The following is a 21530-nucleotide window of genomic DNA, read 5'->3' on the forward strand; positions in this document are numbered from 1 at the left end:
CCAGTTCAACGGTATTGTCTCGATCGCGATCTACCACGCGATTCTCAACTAACTTCGAAGTCTTCGATTCCGGTCGTCGACGAAGGCCTCGGGCGTACCTAGGCCTCACTTTCTGGCTCATGGAAAGGACGCCATTCAAGAAGTGTCCTCAATGTGGGTCGAAGTTTCCCCACACCGACCTACATGTGGTGTGCAACCTGTGCCTTTCACCGGAGCACGAGGCCAAAGACTGTTCGGCATGTGCCTCATTCCGCTCCAAGAAGACGATCTGGGACCGCCGAGCTCGAAGAACTATGGCTCGCTCGTCAGCTCCGATTCCCGACGACATCTTCGATGAGGGCGTCAACGTGCCAGAAAACCAGCATGCCAAAGTGAGTATCGGATTGTCAGATGCCGAAGACTCCGACGTCGAGGAGGTCACGCCAGCTCAACGGGTCGTAAGTAAGACCGTCGACCCCACCCCTTCCTCGACGCCATCTAAAAAGGCCTCGGTCACACCCTCGCCTTCGGGCTCGGGTGCACCCCGAGAGACTGCTTCTAACGCCCCGCCTTCGGGCCCGGCAAAGAACACCATAATGCCTTCAGGCGGCTTGGGCTCGAGCCAGCCTACTTCCGGTGCCGACCCAGTACCGACACCGAAGAAAAAGCCATCTTCCTCTTCCACCTCGACCGTTGCTTCGACACCCAAGCATACGGCGCCGAAGACTGTCAGCGGTTCGTCGACACCGAAACCGCACACGGAGGCGAGTAAAAAATCAACCAAAGCTCCAGACTCACACACATCGGAGCCGGAAAAACCCTCGGAACCGAAAAAACAGGTTCCCATAAAAGACACTTCGAAAGGGCACACTCCTAAGCCAACTGCTGACTCAATGCCTAAAAAACCTACGGAGCCGAAAATTTTGACGCCAAAGGATTTATCAGGTTCACAAGAACTTTTTACACCGGATCCACAACAAAAAACTCTTGTAAAGGATCCCAAAACTGGACAATTGACTCTCAGCTCCAAGAAGAGACCACTTGAGGCGCCAGCACCTCCTCCCCCTGCAAAGAAGAGACATTGCAACCTCTCCATTAAGGGTCCATTCTCCTCCACCTCGCCGTACTGTTCCTACTCATGCACCTCCTCCACCACAGCATTCACCTACACCATCTCCTAACCCAGACGATGATGTACACACAGACTCTGATTATGAAGGTGGGGATGCACATTACCCACCACACACTAATAGTCCCCCTCAGTCACCTAATCCATGTGATGATTACAACACCCCTGATGTGCCTTATGTCCCACAGGATGATGTCTATCCTTCCAGACCTTCCCCACCAGAGGACACCATAGGTTTTAACCTGCTAGTCCAGAAGCTGCACAATATCATGGGATGGACTTACACACTGATGCAGTGGAGGAAGACTTCGTATTAGACACTTTTGACACAACACAAAGGTCTACGGCCATCTTGCCAATGCTTAAGGGCGTCATCAAGCACGCAACAGAGGTCTTTAAAGACCCCGTTAGAGCTAGGGTCCTCAATCCCTGCATTGAGAGAAAATATAAAGCTGCCCCTGCAGACCCAGCTTATATTAAAGGCCCGGCACAATTAGATTCTTTGGTGGTATCCAATCCAAACAGGTGAAGCCTCACCACCAGACAATTAATCTAAACTCCTTGACACTTCTGGCAAGAGAACTGCGGCACAAGCAGCTAACATCTGGCGCATTGCCAACACCCAAGCCTTGCTGGCAAGATATGACAGGGCACAATATGACGAACTAGAGTCCGTAATGCAGCACCTACCAGACAAATACAAAAACAGGGCTAATGAACTTATACAGGAAGGTACAAATATCACTAATACTTCCATCCGTTGTGCCCTAGACTCTGCAGATACTGCCTCCAGGGCAATCAATACCAGCACCTTACTAAACAGACATGCCTGGCTACGCATTTCAGGTTTTAAACCTGAGGGGCAAAACTCTATACTTAATCAGCCATTTGATGAAACACATTTATTTGGCCCAAATATTGACGTGTCTTTGGAAAAAATGAAGAAAGACACCGACACTGCAAAATCGATGGGAGCCTTGCAGCAGCAAGCTCCCAGACGTTCTTTTTTGTCGCTCATCGTACAGAGGCAACACAAGAGGCTACTCCTCAGAAAGTCCCTCCTCTTCCTACAAGACCCCTGGCCAATCCACATTCACCAAGGGCTACCAGAGAGGGGGTTACAGGGGTAACAACAACAAAGGCAGAGGCAAAAACAACACCACCCGCTCTGCCTCCACTCCTACCCAATGACTTTCCTCCCCTTCCCCCCGAACATTCCACTCCTGTGGGGGGAAGACTGTTATGTTATGTTAAATTTAATTTCTATAGCGCACGGCTACTCGAGAAGAGTGTCCCGGCGCTTTATTTTGGCAGCTCAGAGAAAAAAACATAACACCATAAAAAACATTCATAAACAGGAAACAAAAAAAGACACACTAAAGGTTAAACAGTTCCTGCCTGCATGGATCAACATCACATCAGACAGGTGGGTGCAACAAATTATTCACTCAGGTTACTGTCTAGAATTAACATCTACCCCCCCAAACATACCACCCAAACAGCGTCCAATGCCACATGAACATCTGTCACTGTTAAAGCAAGAAGTGGTATCACAGCTAGAAAAAATGCAATGGAACTAGTTCCTCTGTACCAGCAAAACAAAGGGATTTACTCTCTATATTTTCTAATCCCAAAGAAGGATGGCGCTCTAAGGCCTATTCTAGACCTCAGACCGCTAAACATATATATATACAGTCAGACCATTTTCACATGGTCACACTCCAGCAAGTCCTTCCTCTCTTGTCACAAAACGACTTCCTGCCTACTCTAGACCTCAAGGACGCATACTTCCACATTCCCATTCACAAACCTCACAGGAAGTATCTCAGGTTTGTAATAGACGGGCAGCACTTCCAGTTCAAAGTACTCCCATTCGGAGTCACAACAGCACCAAGGGTCTTCACCAAGTGCTTGGCAGTGGTAGCAGCGCATCTAAGAAGACAGCACATCCATGTCTTCCCGTACCTCGACGACTGGCTCATAAAAGCCAGCTCACACAATCAATGCGTAAAACACACTCATACCACCATCCACCTGCTCCACCACTTGGGGTTCACAATAAACCACACCAAGTCTCATCTACAGCCATCCAAAGTACAACAGTACCTAGGTGCCACAATAAACACCTCAACAGCGCTGGCTTATCCCACCCCAGCAAGGATAGCCAGCATGCAAACTCTCCTAGCAAAGTTTCAGCTACAACACTCCCTCCCAGCACGAGTGTTCATGCGACTCATAGGGATGATGGCCTCTTGCATCTTCATAGTGCCCCATGCAAGACTACAAATGCGTCCGCTACAAGAGTGCTTATCACGTCAATGGAACCAGGCTCAAGGTAAATTAACAGACCTAGTGTTGGTAGACGGTCAAACTCATCGCTCTCTGCAGTGGTGGAACACCAAGAACCTTTCCAATGGACGACCGTTCCTAGAGCCAGTTCCCCAAATAATCTTGACTGCGGACGCATCGCTCTCCGGCTGGGGAGCCCACCTACTGCAACACACCATGCAATGCAGGTGGACACCGCAACAAAAGTTACTCCACATCAATCACTTGGAGTTACTAGCAGTATTTCTAGCACTAAAAGCTTTCCAGAAGCAAGTAGCAAACAAAGCTGTGTTAGTCCGCACGGACAACATGACAGCAATGTATTACATACAGAAACAAGGAGGCACGCAATCCCTGCAACTATCTCAACTAGCACAAGAAATATGGAGGTGGGCCATACCTCAGAACATATTCCTTCTAGCCCAACATGTCCCAGGAGTACAAAATACTATAGCGGATCTGTTAAGTCGTCAAACACAACAGACCCACGAGTGGGAACTTCATACGCAAGTTCTTCAGCCATTCTTTCAGAGGTGGGGACAACCTCAGATAGACCTCTTTGCCACCCACGAAAACGCAAAATGCCCAAGCTTCGCCGCCAGATATCCACACCCACTGTCTAAAGGCAATGCGATATGGATGAATTGGTCAAATAGATTTGCGTCCGCTTTTCCACCTCTACCACTAATGCTCATGCTACTCAGTAGTACGCAAACTACAGCAGCATTCTCTGACCCTCATTCTAGTTGCTCCAACGTGGGTCAGACAACCGTGGTACACCTCACTGCTACAACGGTCGGTGGTACCACACCAAAAACTGCACCTGCCTCCACACCTCTTAACACAGAACCGTGGAGAGATCAGACCCAGCTCAGCTCAACCTTGCGATCTGGCTCCTGAAGTCCTAGAATTTGGATATCTGAACCTTCCTCCAGACTGCATGAATGTCATTAAAGAAGCTAGACGTCCTACCACTAGGGCATGTTATGCAGCCAAGTGGAAACGATTTGTAATTTATTTTCATAACAACGACATTAATCCTTTAGATGTGGCTATTCAACACATCATGGGTTACTTACTGCATCTTCAAAGATGTAACTTAGCATATACATCTATTAGACTACATTTTGCTGCAATAGCAGCATATCTGCAAAACAGACAACATCTATCTCTGTTCAGAGTGCCTGCCATTAACCACTTGGATGCTAAGCATCTGGTACCACTTCAATGTAATTTCCATTGAAATCAATGGAAACTCCATGACGAGTTACCCTTGTCATTAGCACTGAAGGGCTTAAAGCCTTTATGGAAGGCCTTAAAAGAATAATTCCTCCCAGAGTACCACCTTCACCTGTATGGAATTTAAACGTCGTTCTCACACTGCTAATGGGGCCTCCCTTCGAACCCCTGCACAAATGTGAATTACAATTTTTAACTTGGAAGGTTGCGTTCCTAGTAGCTATTACCTCCCTGCGCAGAGTTAGTGAACTACAAGCACTAACCATTTTTGCAAATGCATCAAAATAAGGTTGTTCTGCGTACCAATCCAAAATTCCTGCCTAAAGTCATTTCTCCATTCCATCTCAATCAATCTGTGGAACTGCCCGTTTTCTTCTCGCAACCACAGTCAGTGGCAGAAAGAGCTCTTCATACTTTAGATGTCAAAAGAGCGTTGCTATACTACATAGAAACAACACAACACTTTCGTAAGACAAAACAACTTTTTGTGTCTTTCTCACCACCACACAAGGGCAATCCCATTTTAAAATCTGGAATAGCTAGATGGATTGTCAAATGCATACAGATTTGCTACCACAAAGCTAAACGTACGCTATCTGTTCCTCCAAAAGCCCACTCTACCAGAAAGATAGGGGCTTCAATGGCATTTTTAGGGAACATTCCCCTAGACGACATCTGCAGAGCAGCCACATGGGCTACACCGTACACATTCACAAAACACTATTGTGTAGATGTGCAAACAAAACAACATGCTAATGTGGGCCAGGTTGTTCTCAAAACATTATTCCAAACTACTGCACCAGATAGGGGTGGTCGCCGCTAAGAGTGGGTACTGCTATATAATCTATGCATAGTGTACAATCTGCAGCTCATATGCCTCGAACGGAAAATGCTACTTACCAGTATGCATCTGTTCTTGGCATGTAGAGCTGAAGAGTTGTACACGCCCACCCGCCTCCCTGGCTACCCTTGTCTGTTCCAGTATTATTTTAATTAGATAAAAATTACTCGGGCATCTTTCCTGTACTTGCAAAGCTCCATCATTTCCCTAATGGCGAAAAACAATCTGGGGATGGAGCTGATGCCCGTGCGCAATGCGGTCCTAAGGAGGAGTCACCTATCTCGTGACTTCCAAATAACATTTCAGGACAACAACAAACTGCAAACATCCGGGCCCAACACTAGGTGGGGATCTATGCATAGTGTACAACTCTGCAGCTCTACATGCCAAGAGCAGATGCATCCTGGTAAGTAGCATTTTCCTTTCCTGAAATGGATGGCAATTTAAATCACTTGTTTTCTCTTTCCAGCTGTTGGCTATGAAGATGAGAAGATCAGGCAGTACCAGGAGCTGCTGAAGAGCCTCCCTCCAGTGAACAAAGCCACGTTGAAGGCACTGATCAATCACTTGTATCGGTGAGAAAGCAAAATCTGGGAGTGTGCATAACCTTTGATGCGGTTCAGGGAGAAGGTTGTGTTTTTGTTCAAAGGCCAATCTAGAAAAACGTATCTTTAGCACCACGTTCTATCTCAACAACTGGGTAAAGCACAATATTGATCATTGATTCAGAAAACAGCCCATAAAGCAATGCACAAAGTATTGTATGTGCACCCTTCTCCTATAGACTTGTGCCTCTTGAGCAAGATTACTGCCCACTTCAGCTGTGGACATTGCGTCCTCTGTGAACCCTCAGTGCCCGCTATCAGATCCTACAAGCAAAAAGAGTTGGCAGAAATGTCAGTAGTCCAGGGTAGGCAGCACAGCACCTCACATAGGAAAGAGGCACCCGACCCTTTTCAGGGAGGCCTCTCAAGTCCAAGACCTTAACAACCGGTCACAGAGAGTTGTATACAGCCACAACCAGCTTACACCTCTGGCTGGTCTTAGTTCTGCCGGTGCCACCGTGGACTATCAGACAATGCAGCCACTAAGTGGTACAGGTCAGAACTAGCCAAGCAGAATAAACATTCATTGCCTTAACCTGAAACTCGGAAGAGATAAAAGCAGGAAAGTGGCCAGCAAAAGCCGCAATAAAGCCCAATTTAATTTTGTCGAGAGCATAGCATTGCATCTGATTGGTACTTAATTTAAGCTGGTGGTTTCCGAGGGGGGCCACCGGCACTTATTTTTGGGGATTGTCACTTATTTTTCTGCATCAGACATATGTTGAGTAAAAGAAAGGGAAAAAAACACAAAGCGGAAAGACTATCACAAAGAGAAAAAGCAGGAGCTTGCAAGAGTGGAGCAGGGAGTGCCTTGTATTCAATTAAAGATGCATGAGGGTGTATTCCAGTGTACAGAGCCACAATATTTGGTGCTCCTTTGCTGCCTGTAGGCTTCTGAGCAGAGTTTTGGCCACTGGCACTCCGTCTTTTACAAATTAAACACTGCATCTGAGCAACACAAACTTCTCAAGTGGCAAAGCAAACCTCTAAAATTGTGTCACATTGAGCAGGGATTTACCCAGAGATAAATTTGAACACTCTGCATGCCTCACCCCTACTCAGTAATATTCGCTGGCACATTAAAACTCACCCCCTCGCCTGAATATTGTAATCAACACCCCCCCCCCCGAGCAGCACTCCTTTAGCTAGCTAGGTTGACTTAATTTGAATATACATGCATACAGAGAGGGAAAAACCACAGGAGACTGTCTGAAGCTTTCATGAAAATCCCGCTTAGGTACAGGGGCTACCTGGGTCTTAGGCATGCCCGTCCCCCTTCACAGGAGTGAGCCTCGCTCAGGTCGTCTAGCCAACAGAAAAGTTGAGTGTTCAACGTCACACCTGAACCATAATCCTGTTACCTGCATATGACCGGGTGGACCACAATGCACTTGTGAACTGCCTGATGCAATAGGCCCCAATATCCCCCAGTCGGCTGTTTATTAAATATTTTGTATTCTTGCATTTACTCTGTATATGGAACTCTGTCAGCCCTTTATGCATATTTCTTCAGCTAAATTAAACTCTCTGCAACTCCTGGCTTGAAAAATTCCTAACCCAGTGTCTTGATGTGTCTGCCACATCCTTCAGACAGAACACCTCTCGTTTTGCGACAAGCATTGGGATGGGCGCAGTTGTTTATCAACTAAGATTTACTCACTATATATAGATGATGGGCTTTGAAGGTTCAGATGCTCGACTGACTGACCAAGATTCCATGTCATTATTTTGTCATTATCAGCGTTCAAACTGCAAAGGTTGGGCGCTGCCCCTGAAGACTGATTTTGAGCCAGTCATTAATGAGCTCTCATTCCCTCCCGCAGGGTCCAGTGCTTCTCCGGCTCAAACCAAATGAATACTCACAATCTGGCCATCGTTTATGGTCCAACGCTCTTCCAGATGGACGGCCAAGACAACAAGGCCGGCCAGGTCGTGGAGGATCTCATCAACTACTACATAGAAATTTTCAGCGTAAGTTGTTTTCCATTCTGAGGGCAAAGTCTTACATGTGACCAGAGGACGTATACAAGGAGGTGAATGATTGGAGAATGATATAGGAGAAGTATTAGTGAATGGGGGAAGAAGCCTTTCACAATATACCCTTTGTTCCTGACTTGCACTGGTGTCTTTGTTTTTTCCATTTCCCTATGAGTGGTTCTGCTTGCAGCGCACTTGGCAGTAGATGTGTTTCTACGATAGAGGACTGCAGGGCTCTGTGGCCTGTCACTTTTTGGCACTGATGTGCATTGAAGCCACTGAGACAAACCTGCTTCTGTGGTGTTTACTAGCATTGGCCCACAGAGCAGGAATTAGCTGAACACAACATGTGTCCTTGCCTCAGAAAACATCTGATTGTTGCTGTGTATGCACAGCAACGTTTCTGTTCGATTTAAGTTTGAGATGATGATTCTTTTTATGTAGCTGGATGCTTCACCATCTTGTAATGTCAACCACTTCATGAACTAACCCAACAAGTGCAGCAGTTGTGGCAGTGTAGTCCTCCTTGTAGAATCATCTGAAGTGTGCACGTAGAAGTAAGTTGCCTCCTGTCGTGGATATAGGCATCTCAGGTGGTTCCTGTATCCGTACCAATACTAATGTCTAGATGATGAACAAGAAGGTTGGGTGGAGCTTGGAGTCTCCAGGCAAGAGAAACCACCCAAAATAAGGACACTAAAGCAAGGGAGCATCACTGGTGGGAACTGTCACTCAACTGTAGGGAAGAGCCCTTCCTAAGAACAGTGGGTTAACAAACAAAATACTCCCCAGCTTCAAAGGGGCCATTTGTCCCCTCCTCCCCACCTTTAAAAGTGTGACCGGCTACAGAAAGATCCGAGTAATTCTCTGAGTGAGCCCTGTTATTGACATCTACAGTCTTGGCTCTCCCTAACCATCCATCTTAGGCACCACAAGTAGCAAATACAACATAGATTCCAAACAGGCTATGGTCACAGTTGCCACACACAATCGATACATAAATCCTATTCACCAAAATGGTACACAGAAGTGAGATCCAAGTCCAACAAACCTATGTGGAGGATCCAGTTTCAGGGGGCTGGAAGACCAATAAAAAATGGCGAGGAGGCCTTTGGGTGACTGTCTCTGTCCTAGACAAGTAAGCAGGCATGCCTTGCCTCTATTACTAGTATCACAGCATACTGTCAACCCTCTATAGCCTGGTGAGCTGACAGTAGTCATACTTGGTAATGAAGGTGAAAATGGTGTGCCTCCAGTCCAAATACACCCTGCTCTGGTTCTCAATCCTTATCACAAAAGTTACCTTTATTGTACTTGCATGTTTGCTGTGTGTGTTGAGGCAGTTGTCAAAAAAGCTAGCGCTTACTTTCAAGAATTTTAAGGATGCTGGCACGCATTTAGAGCCAGGCAGGAAACCTTTCTCCATCCCAACAAATGTTCAGGCAGTGCCTTGCCTTAAATAGTATATGTAAAAATTATATAAGCATTGAAAAAAAAAAACGCCCACCAATTTCTAGGCTGAAGTTGCAACCCAAAAGGCCTTTATGACTCACTTTCGCTTTGTGCTAATTTTGATTTAATATTGACCCTCATGGCCGTTGCCAGCCTCTGGGGGATGCTTTGTATTGACGTGTGTCTCTTTTTTGACATCCGGTCCCTCCCTCTTAAGAAATGAAGGTAAATGATGGGATCTGACGTAGGAAACTGGTAATCAGGCTGTACTTCCCTGGTATCCAAATAGTTAATTCCACAACAACAAATCCCTAAACAGCAAGTTCCCTGCCTGTAGTCAAATTGCTCACTTGGCGACCCTGTGTCGAGTTACTGGTGTCCATTTAGGGATACAGTCAAGTTCACTGGTACCTACAGATTACCTAAGGCCTAAATGATCTCTTGTTTTATGTTGAAGACACTTAAAAGGTAGTGGGTCAACTCCCTCTAGGTGGTTCCATTCTTGTATAAGGCTGGATTCTTGATCTGTCACAATGGAGTTTTCTGGCGTTGGGTCAACCACAGGGAGCAGGGGATACCACTGCAAACCAATGTGACGCCAGTAGCCATTGGGTACTGGTATAAACAATGGTTTATCACATTTAACCAGCTATATTACCCTAACCATAAGGACTAGAACGGTGGTTCAAATTGTTCTATTATAAGGGTGACTTCTAGCTTCTAAGATCAGACCCATTACCATGTTTTTTAAGACCAAATATTTCCTTATCTATTGAGAGCTTGTGAAAGGTAAGTACAGGTGGCTTAGGGACACAGAAAGCTTTCTAGACATGCATCACATCACTGTACTTGCAGTGGGTTCCTGGGACTTCTTAGACTGTCCTATACTTCAGCCCAGAATAGCGAGATAGACTGTTGCTAGGATTTCCACTTACATGCCTTGTTTTTGTTCCTTAGACAGGTGTGCAAATCCCCTCTTTGTCTGTGTAAGGGATCTAGTACTTATACCCCTCTGGTGGTGAAGGCGAGTGGTCGCTTTATTTAAACACTTAAACATTCCTGCAATTCTCTGTAGGTGGCCATCATTTGTGTGCTTTGTCCCTAGTGTCTATACTGGTGTGATGCGTACCAACCTACCCCTGGAGGGTCACTCTGTACCCTTTGCCTTGGGAGATGGTCAAAACAGGGAGAGCAGTGAGTTTCATTTATGCAGGGGACAGCTACACTATGACAAAGGCAGGAGCACTTTTCCTCACCAAAAGCTGGAGACCTTCTCCTGTCATCCTCTGTCCGATCTTGTTTTGGGGATGGGGCAGAGAGGGTGCATGTGAGGGCTGTGATGTCTGAGATAGTCATTACGAGCTCAGAATACAGCAGCACACACAAACACCGATGGGCTAAGATGGACCTCAGACATCCCAGTTGTGAAATACAAGAGGCCTCCTTGATACATGTACAGTTATAAAGTCGTTGCCCCAACTAGAATCTCATTGTCACCTCTGTCGCTTCCCGCCTAGCCCTTTTTGAGTCTGCAGTAGCCATATTTGCTCAGATTGGGTTATAACTTGGGTTTTCCCTGGCACAGCTGTGTTACCTCTGATTTCACAAAAATGTAAACACAGAAGGCACCACCACTGGGCTGATATAATTGTTGAGCTATTTGGAGACAAAACATAGTGCTGTCCAGAAATCGTAGAAGGGCTGAGTATCACATTTTCCCAAAGTCACAAATAGGACTTTCATTCCAGCACTAGCCTCTAAAATATCTCTCTCTCATAAGCATCAACTAGCTTAGTCAGTGATTTGTCCATGTATTCACACAAACTCGCTCATCAGATATCAGTGAGGTTTGTGGCCCTACTTAGACTTAAAGTCAATGACCATTACATCAACACTTCTCTTGATGCCACCTTGCCATTTCTGTGATTGGGCAGATTTACGTTTGTAAGTAAAATCCTATCCAATTTCAGGTAACGGTAAGAAAAGATTCAAAGCTTGAATTCATTAGTACACAAACATTTCATGGTATCCCGCCATATGACCAAATCGTGATATTCATTTCAAGGCAGCCACTAATCTGATGACTGACTGACCTTTTGTATTGGTACTTCTCTTTACTTGTCCCGCCGTTTCACAGTGTTCTGAGACTCCCGCCAAGTGGAATGTGGTCATACTTTACAAAATCCCTAGAAAATTTTAAATAACAAATTATTTTTGTAACTAAAGTGGTTTGAAGTTAAACTTTCCATTGATGGAATGCTTGCTCATGCTTTTCTGATTGGTCTTTGTTATAAGAGTTAGATGTGTGGCCTAAAACAGTCAGTACTCACAAAGGAATGTAAAGCCTAGGCCGGGAGAGACAATAGTGACAATGCTCTGAAGCGCTATACAACTGAATGGCTGAGCTGTTCCGGGGACCCATGGCTGGACCACACAGCCGTTGTTTCATCATTGCATGTTTCTATCTTTGGCAGGTTGGTGAGCAAGAACTCAAGAAACAAACGGATGAAATTGATGCCATCATGAAGATAAAGGAAGCTGGCCGACCCACGAAATCCTCGGTAGAGTATGAGTTCTGTCCATGGCAGAGGAGAGAAATGCATCCTAAAGGGCATGCCATAAATAGCATTCTTATGCATCATTGAATAAACCCCTCTGATACATTTATTTTGCACTAAAAAAGTGTGTGTGGCTGCCCCCGCTCCTTCTGCGTACATGATAACGATATTGCAATTCACCAAGCAGTAGATGCAAATAGAAAACCTCTTGTTTATTTATTTATTTATTTATTTATATCATTTGTAGAGCGCGCTGTAACCCTGGGGGCATCCTGGCACTGTAGAAAAGGTGCAACTAAGAATGATCAGTAATGGGGGCGAAAGGATGGGGGGTTTGTTGTTACTGCCCTGGGGTGATTATACTTTTGGAAAAAGCCAGGTCTTGATCTTTTTGCGAAAAGGCAATAATTCGCAGATTTTCCTGATCTCGATTGGAAGGCTATTCCAGAGATGAGCTGCTGCTACGCTAAAGGCTCTGCCGCCCTGAGTCGCTTTTCTGATCCTGGGTACTCTGATAAGGTTAGTGGACGAGGAGCGGAGGGCCCGTGCAGGCTCGTACCATTGGAATTTGTCTTGGAGTGGTTTAGGACCCTGACCATGTACTGCTTTAAATACAGTGCATAAGGATTTAAAGATGATCCTCTGATGCACTGGAAGCCAATGCAAGTCGGCCAGTGCTAGGGTTGTGGAGGATCGACGGGCTCATGAGAGTGCCAGTTTAGCTGCTGCCGCCTGGATACTCTGGAGTCTGGAAATCAGATTTCCAGGTGATTCCAGTAGCAGGGCGTTCCAGTAATCCAGGCAGCTGAGAATGGTACTCCTAACTACAGTTGTTCTTGCCTGTGCTGGAATAAGAGGTAGCAGCTTTCGGAGGCCCCGCATTAAGGTGAAGCAACTGCTCACCAGTTTATTGACGTTGGTCTCCAGGTTTAAATTTTCACTGAAGCTGACCCCCAGATTCCGCACCGTTAATACTGGTGTCAGTGGTCCATCTGAGGCTAAAGGTCCGAAGTCTGCAGGCAGGCTTCTGGCAATTCTCCCCACTTTGCATTGCATGATCTCTGTTTTTCCGCTGTTAAACTGTAGCGAGTTTCTTTTTAGCCATGTTGCCATTTCATGCATGCAGATATGGAAACTCTCTAGTGATTCCGCAAGAGCACCATTGAGGGAGATCATAAGCTGTGTTTCGTCAGCGTAATTGATCACGTTGATGTCGTAAGCCTTAATGATGCTCATTGGGGGGGGGTTGCATGTACGCATTAAAAAGGATGGGACTAATAGAGGACCCCTGTGGGACCCCATGTGGAACTTTGGCAAATTCAGATTGGTATGGAGGGAGTGCCACTGCCTGCCATCTATCTGACAGGTACGAATGCAGCCAGTTGAGCACCGTTCCCTTTACTCCAAAGGTTTCTAGCCTTGTCAGCAGGATGTCATGGCTCACCATATCAAATGCGGCGGACAGGTCCAGCAGGATTAGAATTGCTGACTCGCCCCTGTCCGCCCTCATTCGCAGGTTGTCCAGAACCATCAACAGTGCTGACTCGGTCCCATGGGCTGGCCTGAACCCGAACTGCTCCTCTTCCAGGATGTTGTTCATCTCCAAGAAGAGGGACAGCGACCTACTGACCAGCCGTTCCGTGATCTTGATTGGATAGAGCAGGAGCGAAATGGGTCGGTAGTTCTTGTGGCAGCTGGGGTCAAGATTTGGTTTCTTCAGAAGAGGTGTAATGACCGCCTGCTTCCATTCCACTGGTACAATGCCTGTGCAGAAGGATTGACCACATAGCTGATGGAGTAAAGGAAAGAATTCAACCCCGAATTCCTACATAACTTTGTGGGGTAGAGGATCCAGCGGGGTTCCCGAGGAGATACTGAGGGCTACTTGAGCAAATTCTTTCTCAGGGGGGATTTCAAAGTTGTCCAAGATGGCCCTCGGTGGTGAGTGCCTATCCATTCCTTCTTTGTCCTTCCCTCTCGGCCCTGTGCTCTGATGCGGTGTTATAAGTGTAGGAGAGTCCTCCATACTCTCCACTATTTTTTTGATCTTATCCTGGAAGGAGGATGCCAAACCATCACATAGCTCCTGGGAGGGTTTGATGTTGCTGCTGGTACAGTTAGGGTGTGATATGTTAAAAATGTCTCTTGATTTATTTGTGCTTTTCAATATAATTGCTGCGAAGTGTTCTGCTTTGGCGTTCGCTATCTCCTTTTTAGGTTTCGCTGGAGGGCGGAGCTCTTAGCTCCGCCTCCAGAGAAATCTGTAGTCTTCAGTAAGGGACTCTTGGAATACGCCCTCTGTTTCATTGGCTAGCTCCATAAATGGAGGCTAGCCATTGGAACAGAGATCTGTCCGTCAAGGCCGGACCAGATTCGGGGGCGTTCCCGCGATTTTTTCCCTGGGCGTTCCCTCTGTGTAGTAATGCAGCGGTGGGCGGAGTTTCGTTTTTTATTTTTTACGAAGTACAGGTCATTGCTTTGTTTTTCTAGCCTTCCTGCCACCCCCTTCCACCTGTCCTTGTGCCTGTTCCCACCCCCTCCCGCTGTCCGTGTCACACTGGAAGTCCGTGGGCGTGCCTTGCCGTTCCCGCCCTCCCCTCGCCCACCCGGCATCTGGACCGTTTGTGGTTACACCCGGCATTTGCCCGTAAAAATCAGCCCCCGCCTGCCTACCTAAGGAGAAGGGCCGCTGCGCTGCCCGCAGCGACCCGGAAGTGGTTGGCCGGCCGGAAGTGCCCGCCCCCGCAGCCCGGGGGGAAGAAAGAAGCATGGCGGCCGGTTTGCAGGGCTCCCGTGATGCGAGGGAGCCCTGCTGCATCTAGGAGAGCCCAGGAGGAGAGGAACCCCGCCCGCGGCCCCAAAGCGACCGCCGGAGGAGTGCTGCAGGGAGCAAGGCTCCCGTGTGAGGAGGAGAGCCCCGCCCGCCAGAAGACAGTCGGTGAGTGGGACGAGGGAAGGGAGGGGTCGGGGGTTTAGAGTAAGTTTAATTTCATGTTCAGGCATTTCATTCTTATACTTCGACTTATTGAATTTAGTATCCAAGCCACTTTGGGCCTACGTTGCCCTTGCTCTGCTATATTTTTGAGATTTTTGAAATTTAATAAAAAAGATTTAAACAATAAAGCTGGCTTTAATTGGAGCAAATATTCCGAGAAAGAGTAGCAATTTGACAAAAATACATGCATCCCCTTCTTTGTAAGGCAAAGCACTGCAGTTGGAAACGAGAAGTGGATATGGGGGGGGGGGGGAGTATTTCACTAGAGGCGATAGAAGAAATTAAAGTTGTTAAATATTAAATTAGCTTGGACAAGTGGAGATCGCACTGGTGAATTCCTAATTGGTGCTGTGTAAGTTCCAGCTTCATTGAGGCACAGGTGATATTTTTGGTGTCCAACACATGATTTTACTGAACGCTCAGTGCAGGGTATCACTGCAGCAGACCACGAAGGCAGGAGGGACAGTGGAGTCTCGCTCCCTGCATACCCTGACTAGTTAGACCTTACATTTGCAAGAATTACCACAAATCAACGTACCAGAGACCCCCACCCATCCCCCACCCCATCCCCTCCTATTCTAATTCCCCCTACACATGCATTGCGGTATTCCATGCAGCCATTGAAAGGCAAATGGATGGTCTTGTTTGCCTAGAAACCTCCCGCAATGTTTGCTTCGATAAATAATACATTTTTCTGGAACTTTCGGATCATCAGACACTTTAAACATACACACACGAAACCTAGGTGATGTCTGGACGAGTTACAGCTTGTGAATATCTCCCATAAGAGGACAAACATGATTATTAGATGTTTGCTTAAAGGCTGACAGGGAAGCCTAGCTTGAAAGAAGTGATAGGCTGCGTTCATCTTTAATTTTAATGCGATGGTGTTTAAAGCCCTGCCGGAAAGTTTAGCAGGCACCACGTATACATGACGACATTCGTCCAGGCGGCATAAACGTGCTAAAGAGAAATACATCTTTGAACTAAAAGCATGTCAGTATATAATTTAACCGTGTAAATGGCATTTAACACCTTAAGCGCGCTAAGAAATGCACGCCGGTAAAAGCAGTACCTGAGTATATTGCTGCCATGCATCCTTCTAAATCTACGTGCTCATCCCACTCCAAACGTGGGGTGTAAAACACTATATATGGTGCAATTTGCACGAGTGGTTATGTAGGATCTTGCAGCCGTGTGGCCGTGGGCACAAGGTAACAGTATGAGACGAGCAAGTCTCTGCTCTGCCGTGGCTCACTTTAAATGCCCCTTGATTGTGCGGAGGCAGAAACTTTAACCATGTGGCCTCACACATGCTCATCTCCCAAGCTACATTTTTAAGCAGGAAGCTGAATTGTGCTAACGTGGAACAGGCGGAAATGCACCACAATACTCTGGCGTTTTGTTCAGCGAGAATTTTCACAAAAATATAACAGTTCGGTAATCCTGTGTTTTGGACTGGTGGTGCTGCGGGGGACCCGTGGTGAGCCAACCCCGCATGAAAGAACATATTTGCTGGTGAGTCCTGGGCCCCTAACACAGGTGGAGCAGTCTCTGTGGATTGCTTGGTGTAAAACGACTAGCAAAGTGGGCCTAAATGGACAAACATTGAGACTGGTGCAGTTAAGACGTTGCCCTGAGCCCTGGAGCTGAAGGTGGCAACCACTGGGGAGGAACTGGATTGGGCCCTGCTAATTAGCATGCTGAGAGGGGGACATCCAGGCACGGATTTGAATGTTCACCACAAACACTTTTAGTGTGTGTGTCCTTCCTCCTGTTGGAACGCTGCTTGGTCTGAGCGCCCACTGTTTTGAGCCCTTCAGGACTACCTCCCCTGGGCTGACAAGGCTTGAAACAGATCCAGACATGCTGTCTAGCAGTTTAAGAGGGGCCCGTGCCACAGACCAACCATGGTGGTTGCCAGAAATAAAAGTAAAGGCACACTTAAAGATTTACTCCAGCAGCATTTCAATAAAAAGAAATCAGATGCTTCCCATTGCCAAACCAGACCACCTAATACAGTCTTCAATGGGACCACTATCTGTTTTACAGACTTCACTATAGGGGGGTCATTCCACATTTACACACCTGACCTCTCCAGAAGCCCACCACACAGAAGTGCTTTGAGAGACTACCTGCAGCTCACTTATAGATCTACATGACACAATTGATCATAACCACCTAAAGTAATATGAGTAAATATCCCTGCAAAGTATTAATGGCTTCTGTATGAACTCGCACTACTAAATATGGACATGGGCCTTCTATATCCCCACTGACTAGGCTCGCCCCAGGTCGAAGACCTTCTCCTCCCACTTCTTTTCTTCATCCACAAGGAAGACAGCAGGTGTGGTAATTCTTATTTGAGGAGGGTGTTGTTCAAAGTTAAAGACCACTGGAAGAAAAAGGAGGGGAAATAGGTGGGATTGTGGGGTATCAATAGAAATCAATCCCTCTCACTTGTGTCACTTTACTCACTGAACCAGGGCCAGGAGCAATTCTTTTTCTGAGGACTAGACCTTACATTGGAATGGGCTAAAGGCCCCCTCATGGTGAGAGGACACCTGAACCTGTTCATGAACTAGGAATTAGATCAAATGCAATACAATTATGGAGGGATGGCTGTCCTAACGGATCTAGGGACAACCCATCTTGATGGTCTTGGCTTGGCAGAGATATAGGCTTCCCTTGGGCAGCGACTAATCCCATTTTTCGTCCACCTGTGTGTGGCTAGCTCTGGGTGTGTGTGTGTGGCTCTGGGTGTGTGTGTGGGTGGTAGTAATTGCTGTCTGCTGAGCTCGTCCGTAGGGTACAATAGTTCTCACATTTGCGAGAGATTAAGCTATTGGCAATGTAAATGACAATGCCATTTATTTATCTGTTTTCAAAACCAACACATAAATACAAATTTTGTCATTTGCAATGCCAATAGCTCTAACTTCTCCTAAGGCGAAACCGTTGCATTGTAAATGCTTGTTATATTTTGTTATTGACAGCCTCCAAAGTAGTCTATTCTGTTCTGTGTAGTCCCTCCTCCAGTATATTTCCGCCCTTTTACAGTCAATCTTCAGGTTTTTCAGGCTTTCCGTGTACCAGGGCGCGGAAGGGTTGCCTCTTTTCCTGATCGCTTTCAGCGGGGCAATTTGGTCAAGTTTCGTGGTTACATGTTCACAGAGCGAACGATAGTTCACTGTAATATCGTTCTCAGGGTTAAAAAGGGCTTCTAGCTGAAACAGGGAGTCCCCTCTTTCCCCCTTTTTTGATAGTCCTTTCCAGTCACGGCTGATAAAGGTTCTGACCTGTTTGGCCCTGGGCCTTGCATTATTCAAGGTTTGGACATTGAACGTTACTAAGTAGTGATCTGACCATCCTACTGGTAGGGTTTCTCCCATAACCACGACGTCAAACCTATCTAATTTGAGAATTGCCTATAGCTCTGCTAAACAATATTTGACATACAGCACAGATACAAAACCACGGAGAAAGGAAGAGAGTTAATTTTCCTTGTTTTTATTTATCAAAAAACATTATGTTCGAGGCATATGAGATGCAGATAATACACTATGCATTAGATCGCCACCTGGTGTTGGGCTCGGATGATTGCATGTTGTTGTCGTCTTGGAAGCAGTCTTTGTAGTCACGAGATAGGTGACTCCTCCCTTGGACGATAGTGCGCATGGGCATCGGCTCCATCCTTAGATTGTTTTTTCCGCCACTGGGTTCGGATGAAAGTTTTCCGCTCTGGCTAGAAATGGACTTTTCAAGCACTTAGAAGCGCAAGAAACTTCTCAAAATTCTTCAAATGAACTTCGATACGACTAACATCGTTTCGATTCCATCAGCTCGATTCCAGTCGTCGGCGCGGGCTGTTGGGCCTATCCATACCGTGAGACCTACACCTCATGGAAAGGACGCCATTCATGAAATGCCCCGGGTGTGGAGCAAAGTTTCCACGCAGTGACCACCACCGTTCCCTCTAAGGCGCGCGCGCACCGCTCCTGACCTCACCGCGCACCACCTAGCGAGGAGCACGCACACGGTCAGGAAGTTGAGCCGCCGGCTGCTTTGAAAGAGAGCGGTGCGAATGCGGCGGAGCGGTCGTGAGGCGTGCAGGGTAAGGAGGTGGGGGGAGGGCTTGTGGCGCTTGAGGCTATGAAGGAAGGCGGGGTTGACTCTGGCCTTTTGTTTAAGTATTGCTGTTAATCGGTGCCCCTTCACGGGCTCAGATTAACAGTAATACTTAAACAAAAGGCCAGAGTCATCCCCGCCCACCCTCATAGCCTCAAGCGCCACAAATTGCTATGTGTCACATTTTCATAATTTCATTGTAATTTCGAGTGACATTTCAACAACTATGAGTGACACTTTATCGGAAGCAAAAATCAAGCATGAAACATATGGAGAAACATATAAATATCAAAAATGACATCCATTTGAGCAACAAGAAACTCTAAGAAGTGCACTAACAGGGAGGGGCCTGCCTGTGAAGAGCGTGCTGCTCTGCCAAACAATGCTGCCCGTGCTGAGTGGCGCCCTGAGTAAAAGCAACCACGAAAACTAAAAAAAACATCAGCAAAAACGAGTGGGACAGAGGGCAGAAGGGCACCAAAAACGAGTGGGGCAGAGGGCAGGAAGGCACCAAAAGCGAGTGGGACAGAGGGCAGGAGGGCACCAAAAACGAGTGGGGCAGAGGGCAGAAGGGCACCAAAAGCGAGTGGGGCAGAGGGCAGGAGGGCACCAAAAACGAGTGGGGCAGAGGGCAGAAGGGCACCAAAAGCGAGTGGGGCAGAGGGCAGGAGGGCACCAAAAGCGAGAGGGGCAGAGGGCAGAAGGACTCCCAAAGTGAGTGGGACAGAGGGCAGGAGGGCACCAAAAGTGAGTGGGGCAGAGGGCAGGAGGGCACCAAAAATGAGTGGGGCAGAGGGCAGAAGGGCACCAAAAGTGAGTGGGGCAGAGGGCAGGAGGGCACCAAAAGCGAGTGGGACAGAGGGCTGGAGGGCATCAAAAGCGAGTGGGGCAGAGGGCAGAAGGGCACCAAAAGCGAGTGGGGCAGAGGGCAGAAGGGCACCAAAAGCGAGTGGGGCAGAGGGCAGAAGGGCACCAAAAGCGAGTGGGGCAGAGGGCAGAAGGGCACCAAAAGCGAGTGGGGCAGAGGGCAGAAGGGCACCAAAAGCGAGTGGGACAGAGGGCAGGAGGACACCAAAAGCGAGCGGGGCAGAGGGCAGGAGGGCACCAAAAACGAGTGGGGCAGAGGGCAGAAGGGCACCAAAAGCGAGTGGGGCATAGGGCAGGAGGGCACCAAAAACGAGTGGCATTTGGTGCCGCAGACACGCGAGGTTCGGTTCCTGGCGCACATAGCCATGGTTGCAGCGCACAGAGACCCTCCACTGCCGCACACAGAGGAAATAAATTAGAGGGAACATTGGTGACCACCACCAGCTCTGCAACTTGTGCATATCGCCAGAACACGACTAATCCAGCTGTACATCCTGCGCGTCGTTTCGATCCACGAAAACCATCAGAGATCGGAGGGCCAGTCGACACGACATGCAGAGATCAGCTCCGGAACCGGTGGATATCTTCGACAAAGAGGTTCCGCTCGTTCCCCAAGAGGATTCAGATGATTTCCAGATCCTATCAGAGGCAGACGACTCAGATGACTCCATACCATCGGGTCAGTGCGTGAGTACTACTGCCCCTGCACCACACAAAGTACCCAGATCGAAGGCAAAGGTCAACACTCCGCCTCCGGGGCCCAGTCGCGACCGAAAAACCACTTCGATAGCCCCGCTATCGAGCCCGGCTCCAAAGAAACTAACTAAGCCTTCCGGTATCTCTGTACCAAGCAAGCCGCATGTGCCGATCCCACCAGCTCCCTCGGCACCTAAATCGAAGGAAGTCTCGGCTCTGAAACCGTCGACTTCTAAAGACAAGGGTACGAAGCCAGCGTCCGATGCCTCGAAGCCGACTAGGCCAGCTTCCACTCTGAAGACATCGTCTTCGGTGCCGAAACCGACAAGGCCTAATTCCGACTCGTCCAAGACCTTGAAACAGCCTACGACACTGAAAACAACACCCTCGGTGTCGAAAACTACACCAAAGGACACTGTAACAACTCCTAAGGCTAAAGACAAGCAGCAACCTCGCCCGGTACCGAAAAAATCGGTGCCGACAAAGGTTTCTTAAGCAGAAGAACTTTTCCAGCCAGATCCTCTGCAAAAGAAAATCTACATCGACCCCAAGACAGGTCAGGTGTCCACCACACCACATAAGAAGAGGAAGGCAGATGAAACATCCACTCCTGTGGTTCCTGCCAAGAAGAAGGACTCTGCCACATCCCCTATGCACCCTTCTTCACTTATACTTCCTTCTCCTTCATCTCCTGCTCCTCTTAACAATTCACCACAGATTTCTCCTTCACATTCTC

General features: G+C 47.5%; 1 protein-coding gene across 1 annotated transcript in view; it reads left to right on the forward strand.

Annotated features, from left to right (window-relative positions):
- Positions 1–5985: 5985 nt before the first annotated feature.
- Positions 5986–21530, forward strand: part of LOC144807259 (arf-GAP with Rho-GAP domain, ANK repeat and PH domain-containing protein 1-like) — a gene marked incomplete at its 5' end in the record, with an annotated part of 56791 nt that continues 41246 nt past the window's right edge. Inside the window, 3 exons of the mRNA XM_078673106.1 lie at positions 5986–6091; positions 7945–8092; positions 12025–12111. Coding sequence (XP_078529232.1) covers positions 5986–6091; positions 7945–8092; positions 12025–12111 — 341 coding nt within the window. The remainder of the gene's footprint in view (positions 6092–7944; positions 8093–12024; positions 12112–21530) is intronic.

The sequence above is a fragment of the Lissotriton helveticus genome, unplaced genomic scaffold, assembly GCF_964261635.1.
Source record: "Lissotriton helveticus unplaced genomic scaffold, aLisHel1.1 SCAFFOLD_1498, whole genome shotgun sequence".
Lineage (NCBI taxonomy): Eukaryota > Metazoa > Chordata > Amphibia > Caudata > Salamandridae > Lissotriton > Lissotriton helveticus.